This window comes from Oryza glaberrima, chromosome 1, assembly GCF_000147395.1.
Source record: "Oryza glaberrima chromosome 1, OglaRS2, whole genome shotgun sequence".
Classification (NCBI taxonomy): Eukaryota; Viridiplantae; Streptophyta; class Magnoliopsida; order Poales; family Poaceae; genus Oryza; species Oryza glaberrima.
In genome coordinates, this window is record NC_068326.1 from 3,116,518 (window position 1) to 3,143,821 (window position 27,304).

Below are 27,304 nucleotides of genomic sequence, written 5' to 3' on the forward strand. Positions count from 1 at the left end.
GAAATTCAAATTTTGGCTGGTAAGCAAAACATATGCGAAAAGATGAGGCTGTATGTTCGAACAAACCTAGCTCGGGATACGACACATTCTATCGCTATGAATCTGAAGCTGTGTTTAGTTCGGCCCAAAGTTTAAAATTTGGTTGAAATTGGAGACGATGTGACTGAAAAGTTATGTGTGTATGAAATGTTTGATGTGATGGAAAGTTGGAAATTTGGAAAAAAAAAACTTTAGAACTAAACAAGGCCCAAATAGATTTCTGAAAAGATTTGTAGTATCAAGATGTGTCACACCTCCTACTAAATTTATTTTTTATAAGACGGGGAGTAAAGCTTTTTGTCGTGTAAAACAACTTATTGATACATGATTAATTAGTTGTAAATATTGTAAAAAATAAATCAATTTTATTTTTAAAGTAATTTTTTAATAAAAATTTATTAAAAATATCGTATAGTACTTCGAAAAGCGTACTTAAAAAAATGAATGAGTGGAAGATAGAAAGAGGGACCGTCGAACGCAGACTTGAAGACTCATGTGTCATCTCAGCTACTATCTTCATCTGAAAGATATCAATTTTTACTTATCTCACGCATATCACCGAAAAGACTAATATAATGATTTTTCACATTTTCAAACTCCAAAATGTTTGCACCTCGTACACTGTCCAAATTCACGAATGTCACATCCTGTAATAGGTGTATTTATTTTACGCCTGAAAGAGTATGATGTATGGTAGCAAATGGCAATGCACTTAGGGTGATGATAGCTAGAATGTTGCACAACGTGCAGTTTAAAAATTTGAGGAAAAATTAAAATTTTGGAAAAGTTGCAAATGTACTTGTGGCCAACACATTAGGGGTCTTGGAGGAGATTGAGGAGAGATTGCTTGGTTCGGTCCGGTTCAATCAAGGCCTGGTTTAGTTCCTAACTTTTTCTTTAAACTTTTAACTTTTCCATCACATCAAAACTTTCTTACACACAGAAACTTTCAACTTTTCCATCACATCGTTTTAATTTCGATCAAACTTTCAATTTTAGCGTGAACTAAACACACCCCAAACCAAGTCGAGTAACATGTATTGATTTGAGGGATAAATACATCCGTTTGAGTAGGAAACATCTCTGCCGTACAAGGAGTTGATAGTACTATCTGATAGTGCTCTCGACACATACTAGTGATGAAATCCAAGTGTGCATACCTATAAACATTACATATGTAACAATGTAACTCAATACGCAGCCGGTACTACAGAGGCAGATATTCCCAATAATCAATACTGCCTCTCTTTTTCATATATAGACTACAACTTTTATTTTTCAACATTTATCTTATTAAAAATTTATGTAATTATTATTTATCTCACTTGTTTTATCATTAACGATATTTTAAGTATAATTTAGATTTTTTATATATGCATAACTTTATAAATAAGACGAATGATAAAAATATATCTAAAAGTTATCGTTGTTATTTATTGAAAAGACTGAAAATCAATTACATAATCTATTAAAAAGACGGAGGGAGTAGATATCTCCAAGTCTTGAGACAGTGTTGGATGCATGCGTTCCGAGGTTATCTCCAATGCAAGTGCCCCCATATAGATGCATGCTTATGCGAAGCATGCCAAATACTTCCTCTGTTTCTCATTCTATCATTTACATTAATATCAATATGAATGTGGGAAATGCTAGAATGATTTACATTATGAAACGGAGGAAGTACTGTTTTCTCTTGTAGGATAGGAAGGTGCTAAATTCCTTGTCACGAGCCACCGATGCTTTGATGAAGCATCGATGATTAGTAGGAGCTTATGTTGAAATCTCACCACATTATATTTGTCTGAGAAGACGCTTGCACTGGAGAAGAGATGTGCTTAATTATTTACGACATATATATTTCATTTGGTTTGTCTACTGCACACTCTTTTTTTTCTCTCTAAGCACCCTTATATTAGCACATCCTGTTAACGTATATTTCATCTTGTCCAAAAAAAAATTGTCTGTCTAGTACTAGTACACTATACACTCTTTTGATTGCACTACGCCCCCCCACCCCCCCCCCCCCCCCCCCAAAAAAAAAAGAATTGGACGATGAAAGTTCGCTACATATCAATCAAATCTCCAAATGACTTCAAAAAGTTTCAGTACGATCCATATAAATATTGGTTAGCTTTTTAGGTGAATTTCACTTTTCTCATTAAATGGGCATACAATAATCAACCAGCGCACTAGCCAAATGATTGCTCTGGGTATAAATTAAAGTAGCTAATAAATCCCAATGGGTAAAAGATAAGCTTTTGGCAAAACTTTGCATCTTGATGTTTATATAAAAGGTGCAAGATGATTGTTAAGACTTGAAAAGCCTACCTATCCTAGAACAAGATTACTATCGTTATCATTTTTTTTCCTTCCATTCTCTCCATTTTAAATTACTTATTGTTCTAGTTTTGTCATAAATTAAACATTTCAATATCTGATCATCTTTTTTTAAGAAATTCGTGTAGTCAATAACATATGAATTATATATTACAAAAATATTTTTTAGTGAATCTAACGACATAAAAATTTTATGTTATTAAACTATATGAATTTTTCAATAAAAGTTAGTAGTTAAAAGATAAAAATGTTTAACTTAGGATAAACCTTGAATAACATGTAACTTAAACTGGAGGGAGTATTTAGCACTGTGTGTGACACAACAAAAGAGTAATGCATGACAAATACAAAAACCGTTCCATTTGATTCTCCAAGTAAAAAACTGTCAGTGCTTTCAACTTCTTAAAAGTTTGGGATGACTTTCGCTTTAATTAGTTTATAGTATGAGGGATCGTACAACCAAAGTTTGTTACTGGTGAATAATGTGCTTTGCGAATAAATTAAGGACCGGCCAACTATTAAATAAACACACACCCATCACCCCCTAAAGAAAAGTAATGCATTCAGCAGGTGATACTATAGGTTAGCCACATGTAAAGTTATGGTAACAAGAAATTAATTAAATTGAAACTAAAAAAACGATGATTTTGACTATACAAGCGTAACAACTAACAAGGCCAAGATGAATAAGAAAACGCAAGGTGAAAAAAGTATGTAATGTAGAATCAACCAATGTAAATATGTAATAGTAGTATCAGTGGCGTTAGTGGCGTTTCAACATTTAACAGTTACTGGTAACAGTAGTATCAGTCTGTATGCACATCGCGCAGAGGGCTGGAAATATAACTTTCCATCATCCAAAAATAAACGCGCAGAGGGTTGTGGCTTGACCAACCACTGAAGATTATTTTCAAGCAAAAATAAATAAATATACAATGGCGAAGTAAACACAACTCAACTAGTTAGGTTTATTGTGATGGAATATATCCATCCGAATTCAAGTCATAGATTTGACACTGGTGCTCTTATCTACGGCTATTTGTTTTTTAAGTAGTAGGTGGCGTGCCCATCAACAACGAGATATTTGTGGTGACTTCGTCCGTATTAATCTTTCAAAGGTGATCATAGTGATAGGGTGTGCATGTATATGTTCATAGAGGTAAGTATACGCTCACAGCTATATATACGTCATAGAGGGCAAGTGTGTTCATGTTGTGCGCGTTTGCGTTTCTTAAAAATATATATGAAATATGCCATGAAAATATAGTACACTATTTTGATTCAAACATGTATACAGAAGCATGTATATACTATCTTACTATAAAGTTATCCTCCACTAACTCCTTAAGCTTAACATGCAAAGATATCACATCATCATTCACTAACAAGATACCACATTATCATCCACTAATTAACAAGATGCCACATCATCATCCACTAACAATCATCACATTTAAACATCATGCAAACATGCTATATCTTTATAGTTTTCAACATGCTATATCTTTATAGTTTTCATAATTTAACAGCTTTTCAAATACAAATATATTAAATTATCATCCAACATAATTCACATAATATTTCAATGTATATCTCTATTATGTTTTATAATATCCTATATACTTATATAGTTCATTCTCACTTAGTGTTTAAATGATTAATCTATGGTCCAAATTATTTTTTTCCTTTTATTCTTCTAACTAAGTCATATCACATCAATTGTTTTTAGCCTTTAGATGATTAATCTACGGTACAAACTATCTCCCTACTTTTCTTCTTTCATAAAGTCATACCACCTTACTATTTATGTTTGAATCACCATTCTAGATACTATTTAAATTTAAATTATCATAAACCATATTAATTTACTTAATCTGATTTATCTAGCTATCTTACACGTTATTTTTTATTGTTATCATACTAAATTCCCGCAGCAATGCGCGGGGTTTCACCTAGTTACTATAGGTTACAGCCACCAAGCATAAGGAAGTCCGCCAAATTGGCGTAGGAGATTGAATACAGAACTTTAGGGGTTAAAACCACACTCTTTTTATCACTTTACTATCAAGTGTATCTCATCACACTCGCACAGAATAGTGCCGTATAGAAGTAGTATATGCTGTACACCACTTGTGTACTGATTACAGAATGGATTCTCCCTTTGGTAAAAAGCCGCTTAATATTCCCCACCAGAAAAGAAAGTTTAAAAAGGCGCCCTTTGCAATGCGACAACCGACGCAGACCCCAAATATACTTCTTTGTTTATGCAATTCAATTTATGATATCTATCTTAAATTATTGATACTACTTCCTTGCACTTTCGTTTCTGAGTTTCTGTAAGGTGCATATCACCGTTTGCGTTTCGAGGCAGCTTCACTGGACAATTTGTGTGTGTGTGTGTGTAACGAAATAGAGTAGAGAGAAATCAATGGATCATATCATGAGCAGTGTAAGACCCCATACCTGATGATGGGGATGAGCTTAGCCCCAGACACTGACCGACAGAACTGAAAACTCCTTCTGTTGCCATCAAATCGGTCGTAAGATCGAGTAGATGTACATGAGTTGAACTGTTCAAAGCATGGATGCCCGCTAGTTGGAGTGACCTTTTTTTTCTAAAATAATCTTGATACTGAAAAATATGATTATATTCCCAGTATCACTAGGTACGTTTGGTGTGATGAACTTTAGTACAGCTGTGAGAATGAGACGGTCTTGCACCTTGTAGCCACTTGTAGATACACCAAGAGAATTTAGCACCTTGTCGCTACTTGGACGGGCCATCTGCTGCTGGATCCGGTGAATTGGGAGGAAGCCCACTCAATGCAGCAGTGGTGGGAGAACATGGCAAACGTGTGCGGTGTTCCGAAGAAGGGACTCAGATCCCTCATCCTGTTAGTTGTCTGGGAGATTTGGAAAGAGAGGAATCGGAGGATCTTTGACCATAAAGAGATGGCAACGAGCTTCCTGCTAACAAAAATCAAAGAGGAGGTTGGCCTATGGGTTCTGGCAGGGGCCAAGTGTCTACGAGAGTTCGCCCCGCACCTTGTATAGTGTACATATTACGTGTAACAGCTTTTCTTTTTACCCTTAGGGGTTGTATTTTCTCTTGCTCTATTCAATGAAAAGGCACTATCTTGTGCCCTTTTCCGTTCAAAAAAAAGATGAACTTTAGTACGGTGGACTATGTGTTGTTAAAAATAATACTACCTCCGTCCCTCCGTTGACCGTCCGTCTTATTTGAGAAATTAATGAAAAAAATAAAAAAGTTAGACACATAAAGTAATATTCATGTTTTATCATATAATAACAATAAAAATACTAATCATAAAAAAATTTTAAATAGGACGAACAATCGAACATTTGACATGAACAGTGCAAAACTACACTTATTTTGGGATGGATGGAAAGATAGTATAACGTTCGTTCTGGAATTTTTAAAAATTACAATGTTAATTAGAGAGAAAAGTGTGGTGCTACAAAATAGATTGATCGATATATATTTATACAAAAATAAATTTTATTCGGAGAGAATTTCAGAAAACTATATATGTTTTGACAAAACTATTGAAAAATGTTTTAACCATAGTGGACTCACTTTGTCACTCAGAGTAACAGCCCTGTCGCCTAGCCTGATAATGGGATCATGCTATTTGGCTTATTGCAATCTCCATACATACTCTATTGTCGTTACTACTACTTGACACCGTATCTTTAAAAGTAGTAGTACTTGTCTAATGTCACTGATATGTGAGCCAGAAACGACAGATTGCAATGACTTTACAAAAGGATTGCAACGATTTTACAAAAGGACATCTTTACATTTCGGATCAGAAGAGAAAAAGAAGAAAAGGCTTGATCAGAAGAGGAAGAAAAGGTTCATCAAGTGCATTCTTACTGTCCACTGCCCTGATAGAATCTTGTCGGGGCCGAGGTTTTCTCACTTTCTTTTTGTCCTCAATTCCCTGGAATTGTGATAATCCTCTTGGCAAAGTTGCCGGGGTTGTTTGAGATTGCTGGATTGAAGGTACTATGGGCTTGTTTATTTTGCTACCATTTTTAATCTTATTTTTTTTAGCAAATTTAAAAAAAAAGTAGCTATATTTAGTTTATTGCTAAATTTTAGTAAGTGCATATGAAATCTTGCCAAAATTTAGCAATCTTATCAAAATTTTGACAACCTTACCAAAATTTGACAATGCCAAAACTTGGTAAGGTTGATAATAGTAGTAAAGTGAACAAGCCCGATATCTGTCACTGTATATGGGCCCACTACTCCTTCACCGCGTGCATAAAGGTTTCTCTCAGAGAGAGAGAGAGAGAGAGAGAGCGAGCAAGATGCTAGTGCACTGTACTGTGCCAAATTGGCTAGCTAATTGTAGCCATTGATGACCAGAAGATGGAGCTGATGATCCATGTGTTTGTGACTTTGTGGAATTGTTGTGCCAGGAATGAGGGGAACAAAACTATTTGGATGATTGCCGTGTTTGTACGTACCTAGAGGCCATATGTTGCTTCCAGGTGTGCTTGTCGGGAGTGCGGACCGCGGAAGCGTTCTTTTTTTCTCCCTCGATGAAATTTTAAACAACTGGAAATTTTTCACAATGTTATTATGACTGGAATTTGAATTTTATGTTATTGTTATATGGCAATTCATAATATTGTTAAGTATACAAACGTATGTAGTGTTTCTAAAATTTGTTTTATCTACACATGGACAACATAGGGGAACGATAATCGTACTCGATGAATAGATGATATGAATAAAAAAAAGTCACATAAGGAGATACTCCATACAATACATTATGAGAGCACGTAACCACCAACGGATCAGACCGTTTCTATCGGTAAATTAGGAATAAGAGGGAGGTAGTCTACGACATTGCTACCATCGTAGGAGAAGAAGCAATCAGTAGCCTCAGTCGCCATCTTCTCGCGTGACATTACAGAGTGGTGGCGTGGGTTAGCTACGACGCAAGTAGCAAAGGAGAAGGAAGTGCCCGCTTCGATGGCTCCGCTAATAGATGGATAGAGCGAGGCGGTGGAGGGGAAGACAAGGGCTAGAGAGACTGACATGTAGGTCTCGCCATCACTTTAGAGAGTCTAGATAAAAGGACTCGTACAGTAGATATCAAATATGTCAACTAAAATATGTTGAGAGAGAGAGAGAGAGAGCCATTTTAGTATATTGAGATAGCTAAATTTGCTAACGAAGGTGCTTTTAAAGGTTTTTTTATATAAACCAATACATATAACACGTCTGAATGTGGCCGTGTTTAAAAATGGCTGGCTGGATGCAACAGTCAGCGCAGTCGAATAGAGCCTTAAATGTAAATAGAAATTATAATAATTTATATATTTAATCTTATAGTGGTTCAAAAGCCTTATGCGGATGGAACTAAATTAAAAAGGACAAAGAGCCTCAGTAGCACATGAGGTTCTGGGTTCGACTCCCCATGGGAGCGAATTTTCCAGGATTTAACGGCGTTGTGCTTTTAGTGGTAGGCGACGTACCCGTCGACAGCGATGCGCCTGTGGCGACTTCGTCAATCTCTCCAGGATTTGCCGGTCCAGTCTTCGAAGATGCTCATATGGGTAGGGTTTGCGTGCGTGTGTTCATAGGGGTGAGTGCGCGTGCATTGTGAGTGTCTGTGTTGCACCGTGTAATTTTTAAATTAAAAAGGAAAAATCTTGAGTTAGGAGTAGTTTAAAACTAGAATCGGCTATTCGGCTACAACCACGACTGTATAAACAACAGTCCCTTGTTGACGTGTATCGTTTCGAAGAAAGCACCAAGCGCACACACACATCCTTTGAGGTTTGTGGTAACATATATGCCCTTTGTTAATTCTCTACAGGGAAAAAGCAATGATGCGCACGCCATTCCACACGCCTCATCACCACCACCACCACGACGCTGGCCCAAGGTCACACATGACAGTCGTGCGGGCACGTGTGCTTTCACTGTACCCGGCGTCTGCGCCCATGGCTGGCTGGCCGGACCCGGACGGGAGGGAGGGACCATCGATCGGAGCGAGAGCTACAGCCAGGATTTATAAAACCGCACTATTATCGTGTTTATCATTAAAAAAAATAATATTTAGAGGATGAAACGATTCTCCAACAACTTTTCTTTAAAAGAAAATTATACACTACTGTACTATCAAGTGCATATCTATCACGGGTATCATATACAATAACCTTATCAGTTTTTAAACTCAAAGCATATCTCATGATAATAACATGATGTTCATGATAACGTTAAAGCGTAGGTAGCGATAATCCTACCAATACCGATTTGGTAAACCCCGACGACCCACAGCGCACACGCACCGGATCCGCGCGTATCGATCGGCAGCAGCATGTCGTCGCCATCACGGCGACGCGGCTGTGTCCCCGTCCCCCCCGTCGGCTGCTCGCACGCAGAGGCAGGCAACGCAGCACATGGCTGGCACGCTGCCTGCCTGTTTGCGTCGCGTGGCGCACTGTGTCTGCGCGAAGTACACACACATCCGCATCGATCCGGCTTGCAGCGTGCAGACAGGTGGTGGGTCAGGCAGACACAAAGCCGGGGTTTTTTAAGCTTTTGAGCTCGAGTCGGCAGAAATGCTTATAAACCATTTTCTTTTTCTTTATCAGAACAGTAGGGTCAGAAACCAGAAACGACAAGGACGGCCAGCTTGGATGGTGGTAAAGTTGGGCCACCAGTCCTCGCGGCCCAACTAGGAGACGGGCCTGTGCCTACATTGTGGGCCTAGTTGGGCCTGTGCCTACATTGTGGGGAGGCTTTGATGGATTGCAACTTGTGTGTACTAGTGCATGTCACATTAGTATGACACCTTGGCACAGTTTTGCCACCTTTAAATTTGGAGATCATATATTCATATGTTCAGGCGACATCTTGAAGGTGAACAGAAATCACATCGTGCTGATCAACTTGATTGATAACAGTTGGTTGACAGTACGGATTTGAAGGACACAAATGGGGCTCAGCAATATGCTCAAGATGGTTTTATTGACAGAACACAGGAAAGCCATGGTTATGATTTAATATACCGTCATTACATGTATATAATAGATTTATAGAAAAGAACAAGGGTATCCAGAGAGACACTACCAAACTCATTAACAACACCTGTTGACTGTAGTTGCATGTTTTCACCAAGGGTAAGCAACTGAGGGCAGGCAGCAAACCAACCTATAATTGCCTGTTCAGTTCTTCCAGTTCCAGGCCATATAAAAATCTGAAGAATTCCGAGGTTGTGCGCAAGCAAGCATATTCAATAGTATTATACACAGACTGAGAAATGAGAACATCGAGCACCAATGATGCGCATCACAACTTATCGACCGAACCATCCTTTCTGGGGCTGCTGTACATCGCTGTCATTCATCAGCTTGTCGAGCACCACGTTCAGATCCACATTCTGCCCATTCTCGGTCAGCCTCCGCACAGTTGCCCTCACTTGCTCTCTTGAGAATCCCATTGTTGCAACCTTCTCAACTACATCATCAACCGGCACCCTGTTGCCAGAGGAACCACTTGGGCTGGAATTGATAGGCACTGCTTGTGGTAGTATTTGGGCTGTGGGGAGCCTGCCATAGTTGCCACTTCCCCCAGATGATGGCCCTGAGGGAGCAAAAGGTGAGGGTGACGACTTCATCCCTGCATTGCCACGGTGTGAAGGGGATCCGCTGTAACCATATGATTCAGAGAAACCACTTCCTACCTGTGGCCCGTACCCGCCAGCACCATAGGACGGTGGTGGGCCAGAGTTTGGCCTGCCCACAGGAGGTTCATACATGCTTTGGTTTTGCCCATAGAAAGGAGGGGCAGGTCCACTAGGCGGTGGCATATAAGGTGAAGGAGGGCGGACATTTGGTGGATAGCTCTGTGGAGGTGCATACGACATGGCTTCTTCTGGCTGCTGGGGTGCAGCGGGTGGGAGTGGGGTCGAAGGGTTAACCATTCCAGACTGAGGCGGTTGTGAATATTGAGGAAATTGGGGTGGGGTTTGGTACTGCTGAGGCGGCGCTGGGGGTGCCTGTGGCTGTGGAACTGGAGGGGCCTGATACTGCTGGTGCATGGTTTCAATCGGCTGAGCAGGTGGAGCATAATAGGGATCCCGTGGTAAAGTTGGCACCGAAGGAACTGGAGCAGAAGGAGGAACCGGTGGTACTTGTGAATGTGGCAGATGGCCTGGATACTGTGATGGAGGTTGGCTTTGAAGCGTTGGAGGTGGAGGAGGCGCATTTGGAGCAGGAAGGGCAGGAAGTGCTAGTGGTTGTGAAGAGGTGAGGGCTTGATGCTGTGGTTGAATGGCTGCCTGCTGTGGAGCTACTGCATGCTGGTGTGAATCTGTCTGAGAAGATCCAACATTATCTGATGCCAGGGCATCAGACTTGGGTGGCTGGAGCTTTGCAAGATGGAGCTGTGTCTCAACAATTTCCTGTTTGTCACGCAAAATCTGCACACCAGCTTGGACCTGCATGTGATGCAAAAAAATAATTATAGTGCAACAGAGTAAACCTCATAGCAGTGTGGACAGAACTATTACAAACCACTGTATATAACTCTATACATCAAATAACTCTGTTAGTACTTATATAAAAAAAATACGAGTGTCATAGTATAGCCAGGATACTAGATTAACGGTGCAGCATTAAGACGCAAGTAAAAATGAAAAGGAAGGTTGAGATGTAAGTAATTATGTATGCATTTAGCCATAGCAAGGCACCTAAGTAGACCGATAAGCCCCAAAAATAGTGAAGTATTTTAGCATAGGTCGTAAAAAACTAACATAAAGCATCACGCAATATAGATGGTACTTCCTCCGTTTCACAATGTAAGACTTTCTAGCATTGCCCACATTCATATAGATATTAATGAATCTAGACACATATATGTGTCTAGATTCATTTGTATATATATGAATGTTGGTAATGCTAGAAAGTCTTACATTGTGAAATGGAGGACTTTCAACTCAGTCCTTCAAGTATGCTAGTATATCATGGCATATCTATTCAAACAGTGACCAATTGCCATCTTGTGAATTATCTCCTGCCAACAACCACATAATAGGACAGACCACATGAAAATACATGCATCTCTACTATTATAAAATTTGAAGATGTTTTTACCGGTATTTTGGTACGTCATCCGTGTATGAGTCGGTTTTTAAGATCGTTCACTTTTGGTAATACAGAAGGAATCATATAAGAAATATGTTTAAAAAAACTCGCATGCTAACTTGAGACGATCGGACTCCTAACTATAGCTCATGATTTTCTAAAAAAATATATATCCAAGCGAACTCCTATAGTGATTTTCATCTTAACTAAACCATATAACAATAATAATATTAAAATAGACTTCACCCGTTGCAACGCACGGGTATTTTTTCTAGTTAAATAAGAAATTTGGCATATACAAATAAGTCAGATAGGCAAAAGTTATCCAGGTAGACTACTCAGCTATGCCACCACGAGGGTTTGATGAGTCACAGATTTAATGAATACCAAGATCTTTGTTCGTTTTTAGCTATATCATTCATAATATATGGGGGGTAGAAGCTAATAAATAGAAAGGTACTAGTATATGTGCAACAGGAGAAGATATGATGTTTCCCCTTTACATAAAATACACTTATTTCAATATGGCCTCAGTTGCTTTGTATAAACGTTGTCAGAGAGAGGGAGAGAGAAGCATACCTCCCTCAGCATGTTCTCGAGCTGCCTTAGTTTTCCATCAGTGCTGCCATTATAGTTGCCGATTGTTATCTTCAAATCGTCAACAGAATTTTCAAGATGGTGTGTTCTACCCTCCAGCTGTGAAAGCCTTGAACTTACACCTTCCAGTGCATGCAATAGGTTATCAGAATATTTCTTCATGGTTCGATCAATGTCTGCCATGGTAACCGTGCCGAAATTACTCCTGTCCTCCTCGTGGCTAACTTTCTTTAGCACATGGGGCTCCAATACGCCAGCACTCTTCCCCACATAAGAAAATTAATGAGTATGGATATTGATGTCATTAAACACAGCCATCAATCACGAACAGTTGATTAAGAAAACTATGAAGAAACTCGCATGAAAAATTGAGGGGAAAAAGGGAGAAACTCGTATCCATACACATGAATAGTTTGTTGACAAACAGCAGTAGTCACATACACACATGATGCTAACTAATTAAGAGCAATTAAATACAACAAATTATGGTTGATAATAGTGCAAACGAACTAGCAAATGGGACATATGGAGCACTATAAATTTGCATGGTTTGGATGCCAGATGTGCTCAATATAGTTCAGTCATAGCTTAAAAATACCTAATAGTAGTATATCATATACGTCAAAACACAATAGTCATCGTCACATTCACATACCTGTATGGTCTTTGCATAAGATCCTAAGCAATAAGTTTCACAGCAAAAAACATAATTAGACTAGCAACATAAGAAGACCTGGCTATAAAAATGTGCATGAACAGAGAGTCTCATGCGAATTCGGCTACTAAAAATGTGCATCTCAGTTAACAGTTGACATAGTTACAGTGTAAGTATATACTAGCACCCTCAGAGAATTGCAAGTGTGAGTATAAAAAAATCACATATAGAAGTTCCAAACATCTTTTATCATCGACAAAATTCTCTTGTAGCTTATTATTACCAAGTGATTATGCGTCTCAGCGCGGTGCACAAGCCCAGTTCGCAAACAAAATTCTTCTTCTTACTAATGTAGGGTTGAGTTGTAGATGCTCATCTACACGAAAAAGGTTTTCGCGATAGATTTACTGATGCAAAATCATGAAACGCAGATAGATCGACAGATCTAGCGGTGGGGCGACCATACCACGATCGAAACAATAATTAAGTATACCTTCAAGTTGTAGGACGCGGAGGCGGCCTTGGAGCCGGAGTCGAGGGACCCCCACGAGGCCGGCGCGGCGGAGGCGGAGGCGGCGGCGGAGGGGGCGGTGGTGCGGATGGGCTGGAAGTCGTAGCTGGGCAGCACGTCGTCGGCGCTGCCGTTGGAGGAGCTGTGGCGGCGGCGGAGGCGGTCCTCGCCCTCCTCCTGCGGGTTGGGGCTCATCAGATCGAGGAGCTCCGGTCCCCCGCCACCGACGCCGACGCCGGAGGAGGTGGAGGCGGAGGCCGCGAGGCCGAGGATCTGCTTGTCCATGAACTGCGACGTGTTCATCGGCGCAGCTCCGCCTCGGCGGCGGGCGGCGAGGTGGGGCGGCGGTTGGTTGGTGGAGCTTGGGAAGGGAAGCGAGCTGGGAAATGATGGCGAGGTTGGAGGAGAAGAGGGAGGGATCCAGATGGGGACGACGACGAGGAGTGCGAGTCGGTTGGGTTTGCCTGCCTCCTCTTAATTGGGCCTGATCTGAGTGGGTCTTGATGGGCCCGGAATTAGCGGGCTCAATTCAAGGCCCATCCTATACCTGAATTTATTTTTATTTGGAATAAGTTCATTTCGTGACTCTCAAAAGTGATCGAAATCTAATCCGTGACCCTAAACCACAAAACCGGATATCTCAACCCCCCAACTCTTAAAAACGGTACAATTTGACTCCCTCGGCGGGTTTGGAGGGCGGTTTCGCTGACGTGGCGCGCTACGTGGCAGTATTGACTCGGTCTTCTGTCCAGGTAGCGTTGATGTGGCACTTACGTGTCATTAGAAATAAAAAATATGGGTGGGACCTATTTGTCATTCACCAAAAGTACGGGTGGGACCCACTAACATGTGGGGCCCACATATTATCCTCTCTCCTCTTCATCCTCCTCCCTTTCTCTCCCTTCTCTCTTTTCCCTTCCCTTCGCACGTCTGTAGGGATGGGAGCTGGGGAGCGCTCGAGGGCCGGCGGCGGGGAGCACTGGAGGCTCGGCGAGGCTCCCGTCCCTCGCGTCCCCCTCCTCCATGGCCGCGCCATCATCCATGTGAATCTGCTGCTCTGCTTGCCTATCTGTTGCTTTGCTCGGTCGGTCAACCCTTTGCTTGTTGGCTTGTCGCTTGATGTTAGTACACACATGCACTGCCTGTTGCTACCGCTTGCTAGCCGTAGCCCTCATATGTCGCCCCTTGCCGATTGCCTCGGCAACCAGCAGGAGAATGCTCGACGTAGATGCCTCCCAACTCCTATGTGGTCGTGCCGTTGTCAGCTGGCTCGGCATGCTAACCACGCCCATCGGTGGTACCACCGCCTTCCTCGCCCGTGCTGCTCCTCCCTCCTTCAACACCGCCGCCGCAGGTGCAGAAGAAGCCACCACCGAATGCCGCCATCTTCGAGAGGATGCCGACGTGACTCGCGGTGGCGAGATGCAGGCAGCCCTTACGTGTTCGTGGGCGCGGCGGGAGAACTGCGGAGGCAGGTGCATCGTGGCCGGCAGAGAGGGCATGGAGCGCAGCGGTGGATAGTGCGGTGGCGGTGCCGAGGGTGGCGAGGACGCGGCCGTTCTCGTGGCCCGTTTTCTTCCTTCCGACGGCCAACCTTCCACGGCGGCCTCGATCTCTGCCGCCGCCGCCGCTCTGGCCCTCGCGCGCACGTCGCTCCCACCGCTCCAGTGCCACTCCCGAGTCTCCGCCGCTTGCGGGACGCCGCACCGCTGCCGCCAGCAACGACGCCGCGGGAAGGGGGGAGGAGGCTGTGGATGGGGTTGGAGGAGGCGTCGGCCACCGCCGCTGGCTCCCGTCCAACGCTCGCGAAGAGAAAGAGAGGGGGATGATATGATTTATGTGGGCCCCTGAAGCATCTAGGCCCCCGGTGTTAATTTTGGTAATTAATGACAAGCACTAATTGTGGACTAACCGTTGTCTTTGAGCTATACATTTTAAGTTAGGTCCACGTCATATGTGCGCATGGATGATTATTGATGGATTAAAATTGACGGCGCAAAGCAAAGGGAAAGAAGACGGTAAAACTAGCGCTTTAATTTAGAATTGATCGAGGTGTAGGGCGATCAAATTTGCTAGTTTAATTTTAGTTTCGCCATACTATTAAGAGGGGTAATGACCTAGCAAAGAGATGATTTTAATTGCCACATTAGGTCATTACATTTTCATTTGTGCTCTCTTTTTCATTACACACACATTCACTTGCAAATTCACTAGGTTCGGCCTGACCAGGGGCGGTCAGACCGGCCACATAGTGGCGGTCTGACCGGCGTGCCCTGGCCGGTCAGACCGGCTACATAGTGGCGGTCTGACCGGCGGCACTTTCCCGGTCAGACCGGCCCCCTGGAGGCCGAGATGGTGCTACTCGAGATGGCCGATGCAGAGCCGACGGAGCCGTATTCGGTCAGACCGAGCCGATGGCGGTGTGACCGAGCCGAGGCCGGTCTGACCGGCCACCCCATGCCGGTCTGACTGGCTAGGCCGATGGGGCCCTCTGATAGGGCTACAACGGCTAGTTTTCTAGCCGTTGCAGAGTAGCACGGTATGACCGGCCACATACCTCCGGTCAGACCGGCAGAGCACAGAGTTGGGGGATTTCGCCCCCAACGGCTAGTTTTGGTGGGTGGGAGTATAAATACTCCCCCACCAGTAGCAAGGGGGCTCTCTTGGCACCCAATTCAATTGCATACACTCCTTGCACCTCTCTCACACTCACTTGAGCTTTGTGTTCATCCATCTAGTGTGTTAGAGGGTTGTTTAGCCAAGAGTCAAGTGCATTTGCTTCCATTGTAGAGCTAGTGTGGCACTTGATCATCTCCACACCGGGTCATTGCTTGTTACTCTTGGAGGTTGCCGCCTCCTAGACGGCTTGTGGAGGAGTTGCCCGGTGACCTCTCCGAGAAGATTGTGGAGGAGGCCCGGCGCCAGTTTGTGAGTGGTTTGGAGTTCACCACCTTCGGAGTGAAGGAAGAACTACCCCGAGTGATCGAGGCTTGGGTAGTCCTCTCCGTGGGCCGGCTCCCGCCTTGCCCACCCCTTGACGAAGGGGGCGTGCGGTGGCTTCGTGGTTGAGCGGTGGAGTTGGGCTCGCCTCAACAGGGAGTAGGAAACCGGCGAGTTTCCGAACCTCGGTGAAAAATCTCTTGTCTCATTTGATTGTCGCATTTACATTTGTGCAATTTACATTTCTAGAGACACACTTGAGATCATATCACCCTAGGATTGCAAAACATTGACATAGGAGCGTGATTTACTTTCCTAGAGATATAATTGAGCCACTATCACCCTAGGTTTGTAAAACATAACTTAGTTGCTTAGTTAGAGTTCACCCTCACCAAGCCTAGCAACTTAGGTTAGATTTGATTAGGTGTTATTTAGTTTTAAATCGCCTATTCACCCCCCCTCTAGTCGACATCTCGATCCTACAGCCCCACATGTCAGTGGGTCCCACCCATATTTTTTATTTCTAATGACACGTAAGTGCCACGTCAACGCCACGTGGACAGAAAACCGAGTCAATACTACCACGTAGACGCCACGTCAGCGAAACCACCCTCCAAAACCGCCGAGGGAATCAAATTGCACCGGTTTTAAGAGTTAGGGGTCGAGATATCCGGTTTTGTGGTTTAGGGTCACGGATTAGATTTTGATCACTTTTGAGGGTCACGAAGTGAACTTATTCCTTTATTTTTGGAAACACGGCGCGGGTGTTTACAAATCTTAATACTCCCTCCATCTACTTTTGATAGTCATATTTCATCTTAACACACAGACCAAGGATAAGTAGTTCTACTTATCATTCATTTAAGCATGCTACTAGGCATTCCTCGTAAACAAGTGATTCATTAATATTTACATTTCTTAAAGCCCATATAGCCAATCATGTGTGGAAGAATGGAGAGTCATGCATTAAATTCGAGAAAATCATTAAGATGATAGGTTGTTGGATTGAAATATGCCTATCAAAAATAAAATTTTCAGATTTGGAAATGACTATCAAAAGTAGATGGAGGGAGTATTAACAAAATCACTGTAGACGTTATCGATGAAGCCCACCACAAAAAATAAATAGACGATCGATGAAGCCCACCACACAAAAAATAAATAGATAAATACAAGTATCTATATCAAGTCTGAATGTGAATGAGCAGCATGTTTCATCGTAAGAAGCTTCTCATTTCCCCTATTATCCGGGAGAGATATTTCTTGCTTGTTTTAACACGTAAAGGGGATGAAGTTTCGAATTACTACAACACTATTGTGGAATTCTTTGGTGAATGATACTTCATGTTTCCATTTGGTTTATTCTCGAAAAAATTGGCATTGCAAAAATTTTGGCAACCAGAACCAAGTAAAGCACCAACAATTCAAAAAGATAGCAACAAACCAAATACTCAACTTCACCAAAATGTTGGCAACACCTATATCTTGCCAATGCAAAAGCTTTGGTAAAGATTGCATTTGACCACAGACCAAACAGGCCTTGTATCGAACCATTTTTTTTTCTAATTTCAAGGGGGAAACAATTTTGCAAAGGTTCTGTAGTCTGTATAGCGCAAAAAGCCAAAGACAATATGAATTCAGAGAAAGCAAAACAAGCCCATCCGCGCAAACGAGGAGATTGATAAAGTAACACTTGCATAGTTGCATTAATTCACATTAACCAGCGTTTAAAACCAGTAACAATGATAATCCAACCGAAACCAACCAGAGCTAAGCAACTTACAAAGCTCTCACACACTCAAATTATTTTCCGACCTAAGTAAAATAAAAAATAAAAAGACCGAAAATTTTGTCTTAGTCTCTTTCCAGCATTGAACCACACTAGTAAAAGTACTCGACACGCGACAGCTTCTTCGACGACCCGGTCCACGGCACATCGACGGTGACGATGCCGTCCTCGTACTTGAACTCCGCATCCTGGCCGTTCACCTTGCACAGCCTAGGCCTCGCCGACGAGTACGCCACCATCTCCCCGGCGCCCTTCACCGCCACCTCCGCCGCCACGTCGCCGTCCTTCCTCGCCGCCTCGAAGCCCTGCACAGCGCCGCCGGCGTTCAGCATGTTGGCGAGCCCGATGGGCGCGAAGCCGATCCCCAGCTCCGGCGAGACGATGGCCCGCACGGGCGCCACCACGAGGAGCTCGTAGGTGAACGGCTCGAGCGTGAGCTCGACGGACTCGTCGAGGCGGAGCAGCTGCAGCTTCCGCCCCTCGACGAAGTAGACGGCGAAGCGGTCGCCGCCGCCGCCGCCGTGGCTCCACTCGACGTCGGCGGGGGAGGCGCGCGCGGTGACGGGGACGGAGAACCCCGCGGCGCACATGTTCCGCCGCGCCTCGCGGCTCCACCCGCCGCCCTGGCAGTTGAACGCGCCGAGCACGCCGGAGAACTTGTTCACGTTCCAGATCTTGAGCATCGTCTTCCCGTCATGGAGCGGGTCGGCGAACAGGCAGTCGCGCGTCGGCAGCGCGTAGCGCTCGCACCGGAGTATGGTCCCATCCGGCAGCGCGAGGCGGCGGAGCAGGTCGAAGTCGTGGCACCCCACGGCGTCGCTGACGTAGACGGGGCCGCCGGAGACGGCGCGGGAGGCGGCGTGGAAGGCGGCGCAGGGGTGGGTGGACTGGAACATGTCCCAGTCCGGGTGGATGAAGGCGCCCATCCACAGCGAGTTGTAGGCGCAGTGCACCATGTGGCAGCCCTGCAGCCAGAAGGTGCCGTCGGGGTCGCCGGAGGGGTCGGTGCACCAGAAGTCGTCGCCGACGCGGCCCAGCGCCACCGCCTCCGTGCCCAGCAGCATGAAGTCGTTGCAGTGCTCCATGCTCGCGATCACGCCGTTGCCGTTGAAGTGGCGCCGCACCGACTCCGTCAGCCCCGCGAAGTAGGCCTTCGCGAGCTCCACCCGACCGCCGTACTCCTCGCACACCATCTCCAGCAGCTGCAACAACACAAGCAACCTTTCAGTCGCATTATCTCCAATTTTAACTAAAATCTTAACTTTGCGTTGAACTACACAGCCTAATTATTTTTAAAATTTTTAAACTAAATAATTAATTGATCGTAATCGTTCCGCTTTGTCGTGCCTAATGATTAATTCCTAACCACCTTAATTGATGTTTCTTATTGTTCCCCTCCCGTCCATTCTGTCAAAATCTACGTGTCTTTCATGTACTAATTAAAGATCAATAAAATAAATAATGACGAAAAAAATGTTTTTTTATGGTTCCAAGTGGATTGATGTGTGGTGCTGCGAGATGGAAAACGTGGTGTCGAGATGTCAAATGTATGTGGATTTCCCTGCTCTTCAGGTCGCTGACTATCGACAGTAGAAAAGGGCTACCTAATGAATTGACGTGCAGATTTTAATAGCTGAAATAAGAATTCATGACCGTACTAAATTTGCAATCCAATCATTTTCAGGAATCGAAGACTGAAAAATGATGCAATTTCAGGCATAAAAAGCGATCTTTACCTGACATGCTAAAAGGCTGAAGTTACGAGCAGTGACGAGATATCAATCATGTGATGACTATTATGCATATTACTCAATACAATCAAGACCAAATTTTACTAACAAAATCCATCTTAGGTAGAACAAGAATATCACAAACTAGCAGCTTCCCGTTTCATCCGGTTAATCAGGAAACCTCGAGAACACGAACAAGCTTTGCTCTGCCTCGCCACGTGCACCGCCGCTTTGAGCTCCTCTACACGATCTAGTAGTAAACGGAGTGCACAAAAGTAGTTGGGAGACTTACATGGATGACGTCGACCTTGACGCCGTCGATGCCGGAGGCCTGGAGGTGGGAGTGGAGCCCCTCGTAGAGCTCCCGCGCGCGGCGCGGGTCGACGAGCCCGACGCCGTTGTTGACGATCTTGTCGACGGCGAGGTCCTCCATGGTGCGCTGCAAGCCCGGCGAGAGCCTCGGCGCGACGACCTTCGCCGGCGGCAAGCCCGGCGCGCCGGGGCGGAGGCCGCCCCAGTACCCGCACAGCGCGTGCCACACGTACACCTGCTCCACCGTCGGGAACGCCGCCTTCATCTCCCTCACGAAGCCGCCCATGCCGCCCTTGTACTCCCTGAACTTGTAGTTCTCCTGGAACTTGATCAGCCTGCACGGCATCTGCTCGCCGGCCGACGTGCGGTTCATCCCCTCGGCGCCGCTGCCCGGGTCGTCGTCGTCGTGGCAGATCGACTGCCAGCCGTCGTCGATCAGCACCAGCCCCGGCGGGCACCCGCCGTCGGCGAGCCGCCGCACGCCCTCCCACACCCCCTCCGGGTGCACCTTGAGGTAGAACGCGTCCCACGTGCACCACCCGAACTTGTCGACGATCGGCGGCGGCGTCTTCTCCTCCATGAGGCGGAACGTGCCGAGGTGGGCACGGACCACCCTCATGGCGTCCTTGACCAGGTCAAACGGGTCGTCCCCCGCGTGCAGGTACACAGCGCTCCGGAACACGGAGCCCCTGACTGTGGACGACCCGCTCTCGAGGACCATGTCCACGTAGTCCTCCGCCTTCCCGGACTCGAGGCAGGCCCGGAAGGGCCCCTCGACGATCGGGAGGAGGAGGACGTAGGGCCGAGGGCCGGTCGGCGAGGACTTCGTCCCCGACCGGTCTAGGATCATCATCTGGGTCTCGTTCTCCACGTCCCTGCCGTTTGTACCCACCCAGTGGGTCGTCCACCACACCTTGAAACGGAAGATGCTCATGAACCTCGTGTCGCGGAGCTTACCGATGGGCACCACGTGGCGGTCCTTGGCCGCCGGCGCGTCGAAGCCGAGGAAGCTGCCGGCGGCGGCGGCGGGGACGTCGGAGTTGGGCACGAGGGTGGACGCCGGGGTGAGGCGGATGTTGGCCGGCACGTCGAGGAGGAACGGGTGGCCGTCCACGGCGAGGTCCTTGCCCTTGAGCGTGAACCGCGGCGGCTTGATCAGCCCGTCGACGGCGACCACGTCGCCGATCAGGTCGTCCTTGGCCTTGCTGAGGTTGGGCGCCATGGCGAGGCTGGCCTTGAGTTTCCTGGAGGCTTGGAGATCTTTGAACTGGAAGAAGAGATGGAAGCTTTGGTTTGCTTGTGTTTTGCTAAGCCTGGGGCTTTGCTGAAGAGATGGGAGGCTAATTTGCGCCCAATTTATAGAGGTTTTTGTGTGGGAGCCACAACAACTCATTCCTTTTATAAATTAAATTATATTTTTTGTCAGTTTATTTCTCTTACTGTCCCTTGATAGCCATGGAATGCCCCTGTATCTTTCCGTTTCCTTTTCGATGCTGTATGGGCTATGGCGAACCTTCCGGTGGTAATTTTTTTTTTTAGAATTACACAGTAAAATTCGCGTCCTTTCATGAGTTAATCCTGCAAGTAAAGTTTTATCCGCTAATTATCCTCTTCAGATCAGATTCCTTCTTTCCCTGACGAAAAAGTACAGCATAAGTAATCCAGGGGTCCATTTCCATTTGGTGATTATACATGCATCAATGGATTGTTTTCAGCAAATTACTAGCCGACGATACCGTAGCATTCTCGTAATTAATGACAGAGATTTTGTAGTGTCGCCGATGGATTCTACAGTGGACACTATCATGATCATATTGTACTTATCATGGTAATTAATATTCCTGATAATTTCCCCTGCGAAAACATCAGATCGCCTTCTCTCCTGTCGTCGTTGGATTGCTGTAAATTGCAAACGGTCGTTCAGAAAATTGTCTGGTTTCCTAGTATTTTGCCGTAAGAGGTACTAGAATTGACTAAACTGGCCAAGTCAAACTTCAAACTGTACTGATCATACCAAAATTTTGGGAGGTGCCTACTCGGACGAACCTCTTGTGCCACGTCAACCCGGGAGGAGCACGTGGCGGCGCGAGGGCGCGCGGTGTGGCTCCACAATAGTCGGCGTGCCTCGGTAACCCATCCTCTAATCGCGTGTGAATCGATTAAATTAACCTGTAAACCCCTCCTAATCCTCCTGGTTTTGGGCAGGAGCGACCAACTCCACCGGCCGCGGCAGCAAAGCCGTCCAGGGATTTCCAGAAGAGCCCTCCTCGTCCTCCACGATTCTGGAACCCCAGCCCGTGGGCCACGTGGGCCCACCACCGAGATCTTTTTTTTCTTTTTTTTTCAGTTTTTTAATAACGAGTACAAGTCAATTGTAAGCATATGTGAATGAGAGAAGGGAAGAGAGAAAAGAAAATTAGGCTACATATTTATAGGGCTTGCTCGGCAAGCTGGTTGCGGCTGCACCATGTGTGTGCAGCACTGTTGGTGCTGGTTGCGCCACAGGCCGCAGCCGTAGCACATGAAACTGAACAGGCCTATAGCCAGCTACAGTAGGGCCCATAGCCAGCTACAGTACGGATTTCAATACGTTATATGTCTATAAGAGGTGAAACCATATATTATATGGTGTACTCCCTCCATCCCGTCGTTGACTTTTTTAAACGTGTTTGATCTTCGCTTTATTTAAAAACTTTTATAAATATTATTAAAAACTTGAGTAGTAGTATATTTAGCAATGAATCAAATTATATGAAAACAATTAATAATTACTTAAATTTTTTAATAAAATGAATGGTCAAACATGTTTAAAAAAGTCAACGGTGCTAAATATTTAGGGACGGAGAGAGTAGTAAATGTTTATATGTAACTACTATATGAATAAGCTATTAGATTGACTATAAATGATTTGGAGTTAGCAGTTGGGAAACGAAGGCCGTGTTTAGTTCACCCCTAACTACCCTAAACTTTCAACTTTCCATCACATCTAAAACTTTCCTACACACATAAACTTTTAACTTTTTTTTTTAAACTTCTAACTTTTTCCAAACTTTTAACTTTTTTCAACAACTAAACACAGCCGAAGAAGCCCAACTGAAACCAACAGTGGAAGATGGAGGAACTTTTCAACGGCGCCTGTCTTACATGGCCATCTATCCTGCGCTGCTTGCTCCAGGAGATCAATCAGGTTAATTGTCAGGTATATACGCTAACGTAAACCTTGCTGAATACTGACACCAAAACACCGCGGCAAGATAGCACTTGATATTGCACACCGACCACTTGACGCCGACCCGGCCGGATACGGTGCAGATAATTTAAAACCGTCGTTATCCCCGGTGCCCCAGTCAAAGATCGTACGAGAGCGCTGCTGATCGCCGATTAATCCAATTTCTCTGTAAAACAATCAACAGACTATAAATCCCATATAAACATGCATGACACGATTGCAAACTGGATAAAGTGTGGGGCCCATAGCGTGGCGGTCGGTACTCGGTAGGAGTACGTGGCCGGCCCGTGGCCCGACGCGAGAACGCGGCTTGTCGATGCAACGTAGACCGTGTTTAGGGCCCTTTAAAGATTGAGAAAACATAGGAATAAAAAAACGTAGGAATTGAATATCATATTTATTAGATTCGTATGGGATTTTGAAACACAGGAAAGTCTTTAAACTGTCGTTTGATTAGCATATAGGAACACACAGAAACCTTAGACACATGAAGAGGAAAACATGAGGTGAGACCTCATGCTTATTTTCCTCCAAAATTACTCTAGTAAGGTTCATTTCATAGAAATTTTAAAGAAATTGGTAGGAAACAATCCTTTGTTTCAAATAACTCTATAAGATTATTTTCCATAGGATAAAATTAACTATAATTCTTATGGTTTTTTCTTTGATTCAAGTGGGGCCTTAGTTCAACCTAACTGTCTTAAACTTTTAACTTTTTATCACATCACATCACATCACATCCAAAACTTTTCTACACACATAAGTTTTCAATTTTTTTTCCAAACTTTCAACTTTTTTTCAAAATTCTAACTTTTTTTCCAGGAACTAAACACACCCGTAATGTAGTACGTGTGTGCACGTTCCACTTCCACCAGGTGGCCGGTGAGCGCGTACCGTTTGGGCCAATGCAGGAGGTGGGGGAGGGACAGAAGCTTCAGTTCGATCGTCTCGACGGATGTGCGCCTTTACGTACGACAGTGAAAAAAATAATTATATATTACATCTGTTTTAGACATCCATAAGGGCATCCACAATGTGAACAAAAAGCAGTCCTTATAACTCTATATAGGTACCTTTACCATTGTGGGAGGTGGCATTAGGAAGAGCCATATGATAAGCTACCCATAGCTATAAAGACCACCCATATAGATTAAAATATATTATCTCTCTCCTTTTGCTTCTTTCATGAGAGAACTATAGCATTTGGAAGTAATTTTTTTAGAGTGTGGGTCCCATCTTAATGTCAATTGCTATCTATATACATTGTGGAAATAGAAATAACAAAAGACCATTTATGTGGGTCCCACCTATATGGACTACTTGGTTCATATACATTGGTGATGCCCTAATGTAGTCTAAAAGTGGTTCATAAGCAATATAATATTTGTTTCAGCCACCTAGCAATACTGGAACTAGTTCATAACAAAGAAATAACAAAAGCTACACATAAGCATTTGAGCTATCCATAGAGAATAAAATATATTATTTGCCTCTATCTCTTCTCTCCTCCTAATACTATTTGCTATCCATATACATTGTGAATGTTACAATAGTTAAAGTTTATATAAGTGGGTCCTATCTATATGAACTACTTTTGCTATATATACTTTTGTTGCCCTCGTAATATGAGGTTCGCAGAATTAAACACACGTATTAAAAAGGAAATATAATTAAATGTGAGAATGTGATGATTGGTCAAGAAGTGAAGATATGGTAAAAAGGAGAACATTGGTGTAAAAATTATTATATTTTAGGATAAATCTTAAATACTAGAAATTACTTTCTCTATCCCAAATTGATCATATAACCAAATGACACAAAGCCTAGGAACACCAAGACATCCTCATTATGAAATTAATACTCATCAATCAAGGTACTCCATAGATCGCTACGTGTCCGGTAAAAAATTCACACTTTAAATGTTGTATGGGTTGAACCAATGGAAATTACACTCGATTGGTTACATACATGCATGCAATGCATTTTACGATGTAAATTTACTCTTTGCACGAATAAGTAAAAAACACTTTGCTAAATCATGATCATTTTGGAAATCTCAAAAAAATTACGTGATAATCAAATTGGGATGGGATGGGATAGAGAGTATATTTCAGAACGGGAAACGTATTTGACTAATTAAGTGACTAACCATCACCATCAGATCGTACGTACGTGTCCTTACTAGTGTTTTACTAGCTGAAGAAACTTTGCTGGTAACTATAACGAACGGTTTGTATCTGTGTATAGATGATATCTAGACCGTTACTTCGGTGCGCTGTTGGATGTGACGAATGGTTGAACACGTCGGTGGTTGGTGTCGTCGGTCTAGCGTGTATCGGTGTATGGCCGGCGTGCGTGTGGTGCGGTTAGCTCTAGGAATGGGCGAGGATTACTTGCAGCTGCTGCTGGATTAGACCTCCTCCTTGGACGGTCGAGCTCACCCAAGAGGAGTCATCCATGTGTTATGAGTCGCATCCATCTCTGTTTCGATCGAGAAAGGGACACGTACCAACTAACAACCGATCGATGCCACATATATACTCCTACGTTGGTTGCCACAAAGTGAAAAAAAAAGAGAGAGAAGAAAATCTCTGCACAACTCAGCTGCCAAGTAGAAGTAGAACTACCGGCAGAACAACCAGGCTATTGGAATTTGGAGGTCCATACGACCCGTGAGAGCATCAAATCTTCGCCCGTTCAAACAGTATACACCCTAGCTCTACATTTCAATACATAGCCAAGCAAAAATTCTTGTACATAGAACGCAGTATTTTGTTTTTCTTGTTTTGTTTTTGTTTTCAGGTGGGCAGGGTGGCTTCCAGATTGCCATGCAGTTCCAGCTGCGATTGGTCCGGAGGCAAAATCAAACAGGTGACACATTGTTGGCTGCGTGCATGCATGTACACGCGCTGGATTCAGCCTGCCTGCAGAATAACACGCATATCCAACTCTTATCCATATATTGTATTATGCTTGCGTGCATATACCATTCGACCAAAAAAATATTATACACGAATTTATATAATAGAGACTATATATCTAAAAGTTCACAAATGGTATTCAATAAGTTTGTGCTTTATTTGTTTCTATTGGTGTTAGTGCCGGCGTGCGTATCTGCCGGTTTGGAACTTTTCTTATGTCTTGTTTTAGGGCCTGTTCGCTTTGACGAAAAAAAAAACTTACCAAAATTTTAGCATAGTTGCTAAAATTTTGGTAGAATTTCTTATATAGTTACCACAATTTGATAGCAAACTAAATATACCCACTTTTTTTAACAACTTTATTAAAATTTGGTAAGGTTGAAAATGACATCAAAGTGAACAGGCCCTTAAGCTATGATTGTGTTTGGAATTTTTTTTTAATAATTGGCTATAGCCTATGAGCAAAGGCTGGGGTTCTATTCCGTTATAAAAAAAACTAAATTTATTTGAGAGAGAGAGAGAGAGAGAGAGAGAGAGAGAGTCTGTGGCTTGGGATCTCGGGTTTGGATCGATCGATCGAACTGCGGTGCAGAATCTAGGATCAAATTCAGATCTGCAATTGATCGAGCATGCATGCGGTAGCATAGTACTAGCATGCAGGTAGAACAATCCAGATACGTACAGGTCCAAGGCAGAGCTCTCCAATCGTCCAGAACACACTCAGCCATGCATGCGATGCAGCATGATGCTACGTACGGCAGTTCTCGATCGATCTGCTCTCCTTTAGGCCCAGTTTAGTGCCCAAACAAAACCTTTTCACTTGTCACATTGAATATTTAAACATAAAATATAGATAAAAAAACTAATTACATATATTGCGTGTAAATTACGAGATGAATCTTTTAAACCTAATTACGCTATGATTTAACAATATGATGCTACGGATATTTGCTAATAATGAATTAATTAGGCTAATAAATTCATCTCACAGTTTACGGGCGGAATCTGTAATTTATTTTGTTATAAGACTACGTTTAATACTTTAAATGTATATCCGTATATCCGATATGACACACACTTTTCACCCCTAAAAACTAAACAGGGCCTTAATT

The 27,304-nt window shown here is 43.8% G+C and overlaps 2 protein-coding genes across 2 annotated transcripts; both read right to left on the reverse strand.

Annotated features, from left to right (window-relative positions):
* Positions 1–9,374: 9,374 nt before the first annotated feature.
* On the reverse strand, positions 9,375–13,693 carry LOC127773330 (protein transport protein SEC31-like). The gene is made up of 3 exons (XM_052299392.1): positions 13,254–13,693; positions 12,088–12,366; positions 9,375–10,862 (listed from the first exon to the last, which is right to left on the reverse strand). The coding sequence occupies exons 1-3, from the start codon at positions 13,572–13,574 to the stop codon at positions 9,720–9,722; spliced, it is 1,743 nt and encodes a 580-aa protein (XP_052155352.1). The 5' UTR covers positions 13,575–13,693; the 3' UTR covers positions 9,375–9,719.
* Positions 13,694–17,889: 4,196 nt separating this feature from the next.
* On the reverse strand, positions 17,890–21,435 carry LOC127763751 (galactinol--sucrose galactosyltransferase). The gene is made up of 2 exons (XM_052288546.1): positions 20,023–21,435; positions 17,890–19,202 (listed from the first exon to the last, which is right to left on the reverse strand). The coding sequence occupies exons 1-2, from the start codon at positions 21,433–21,435 to the stop codon at positions 18,093–18,095; spliced, it is 2,523 nt and encodes an 840-aa protein (XP_052144506.1). The 3' UTR covers positions 17,890–18,092.
* Positions 21,436–27,304: the final 5,869 nt, after the last annotated feature.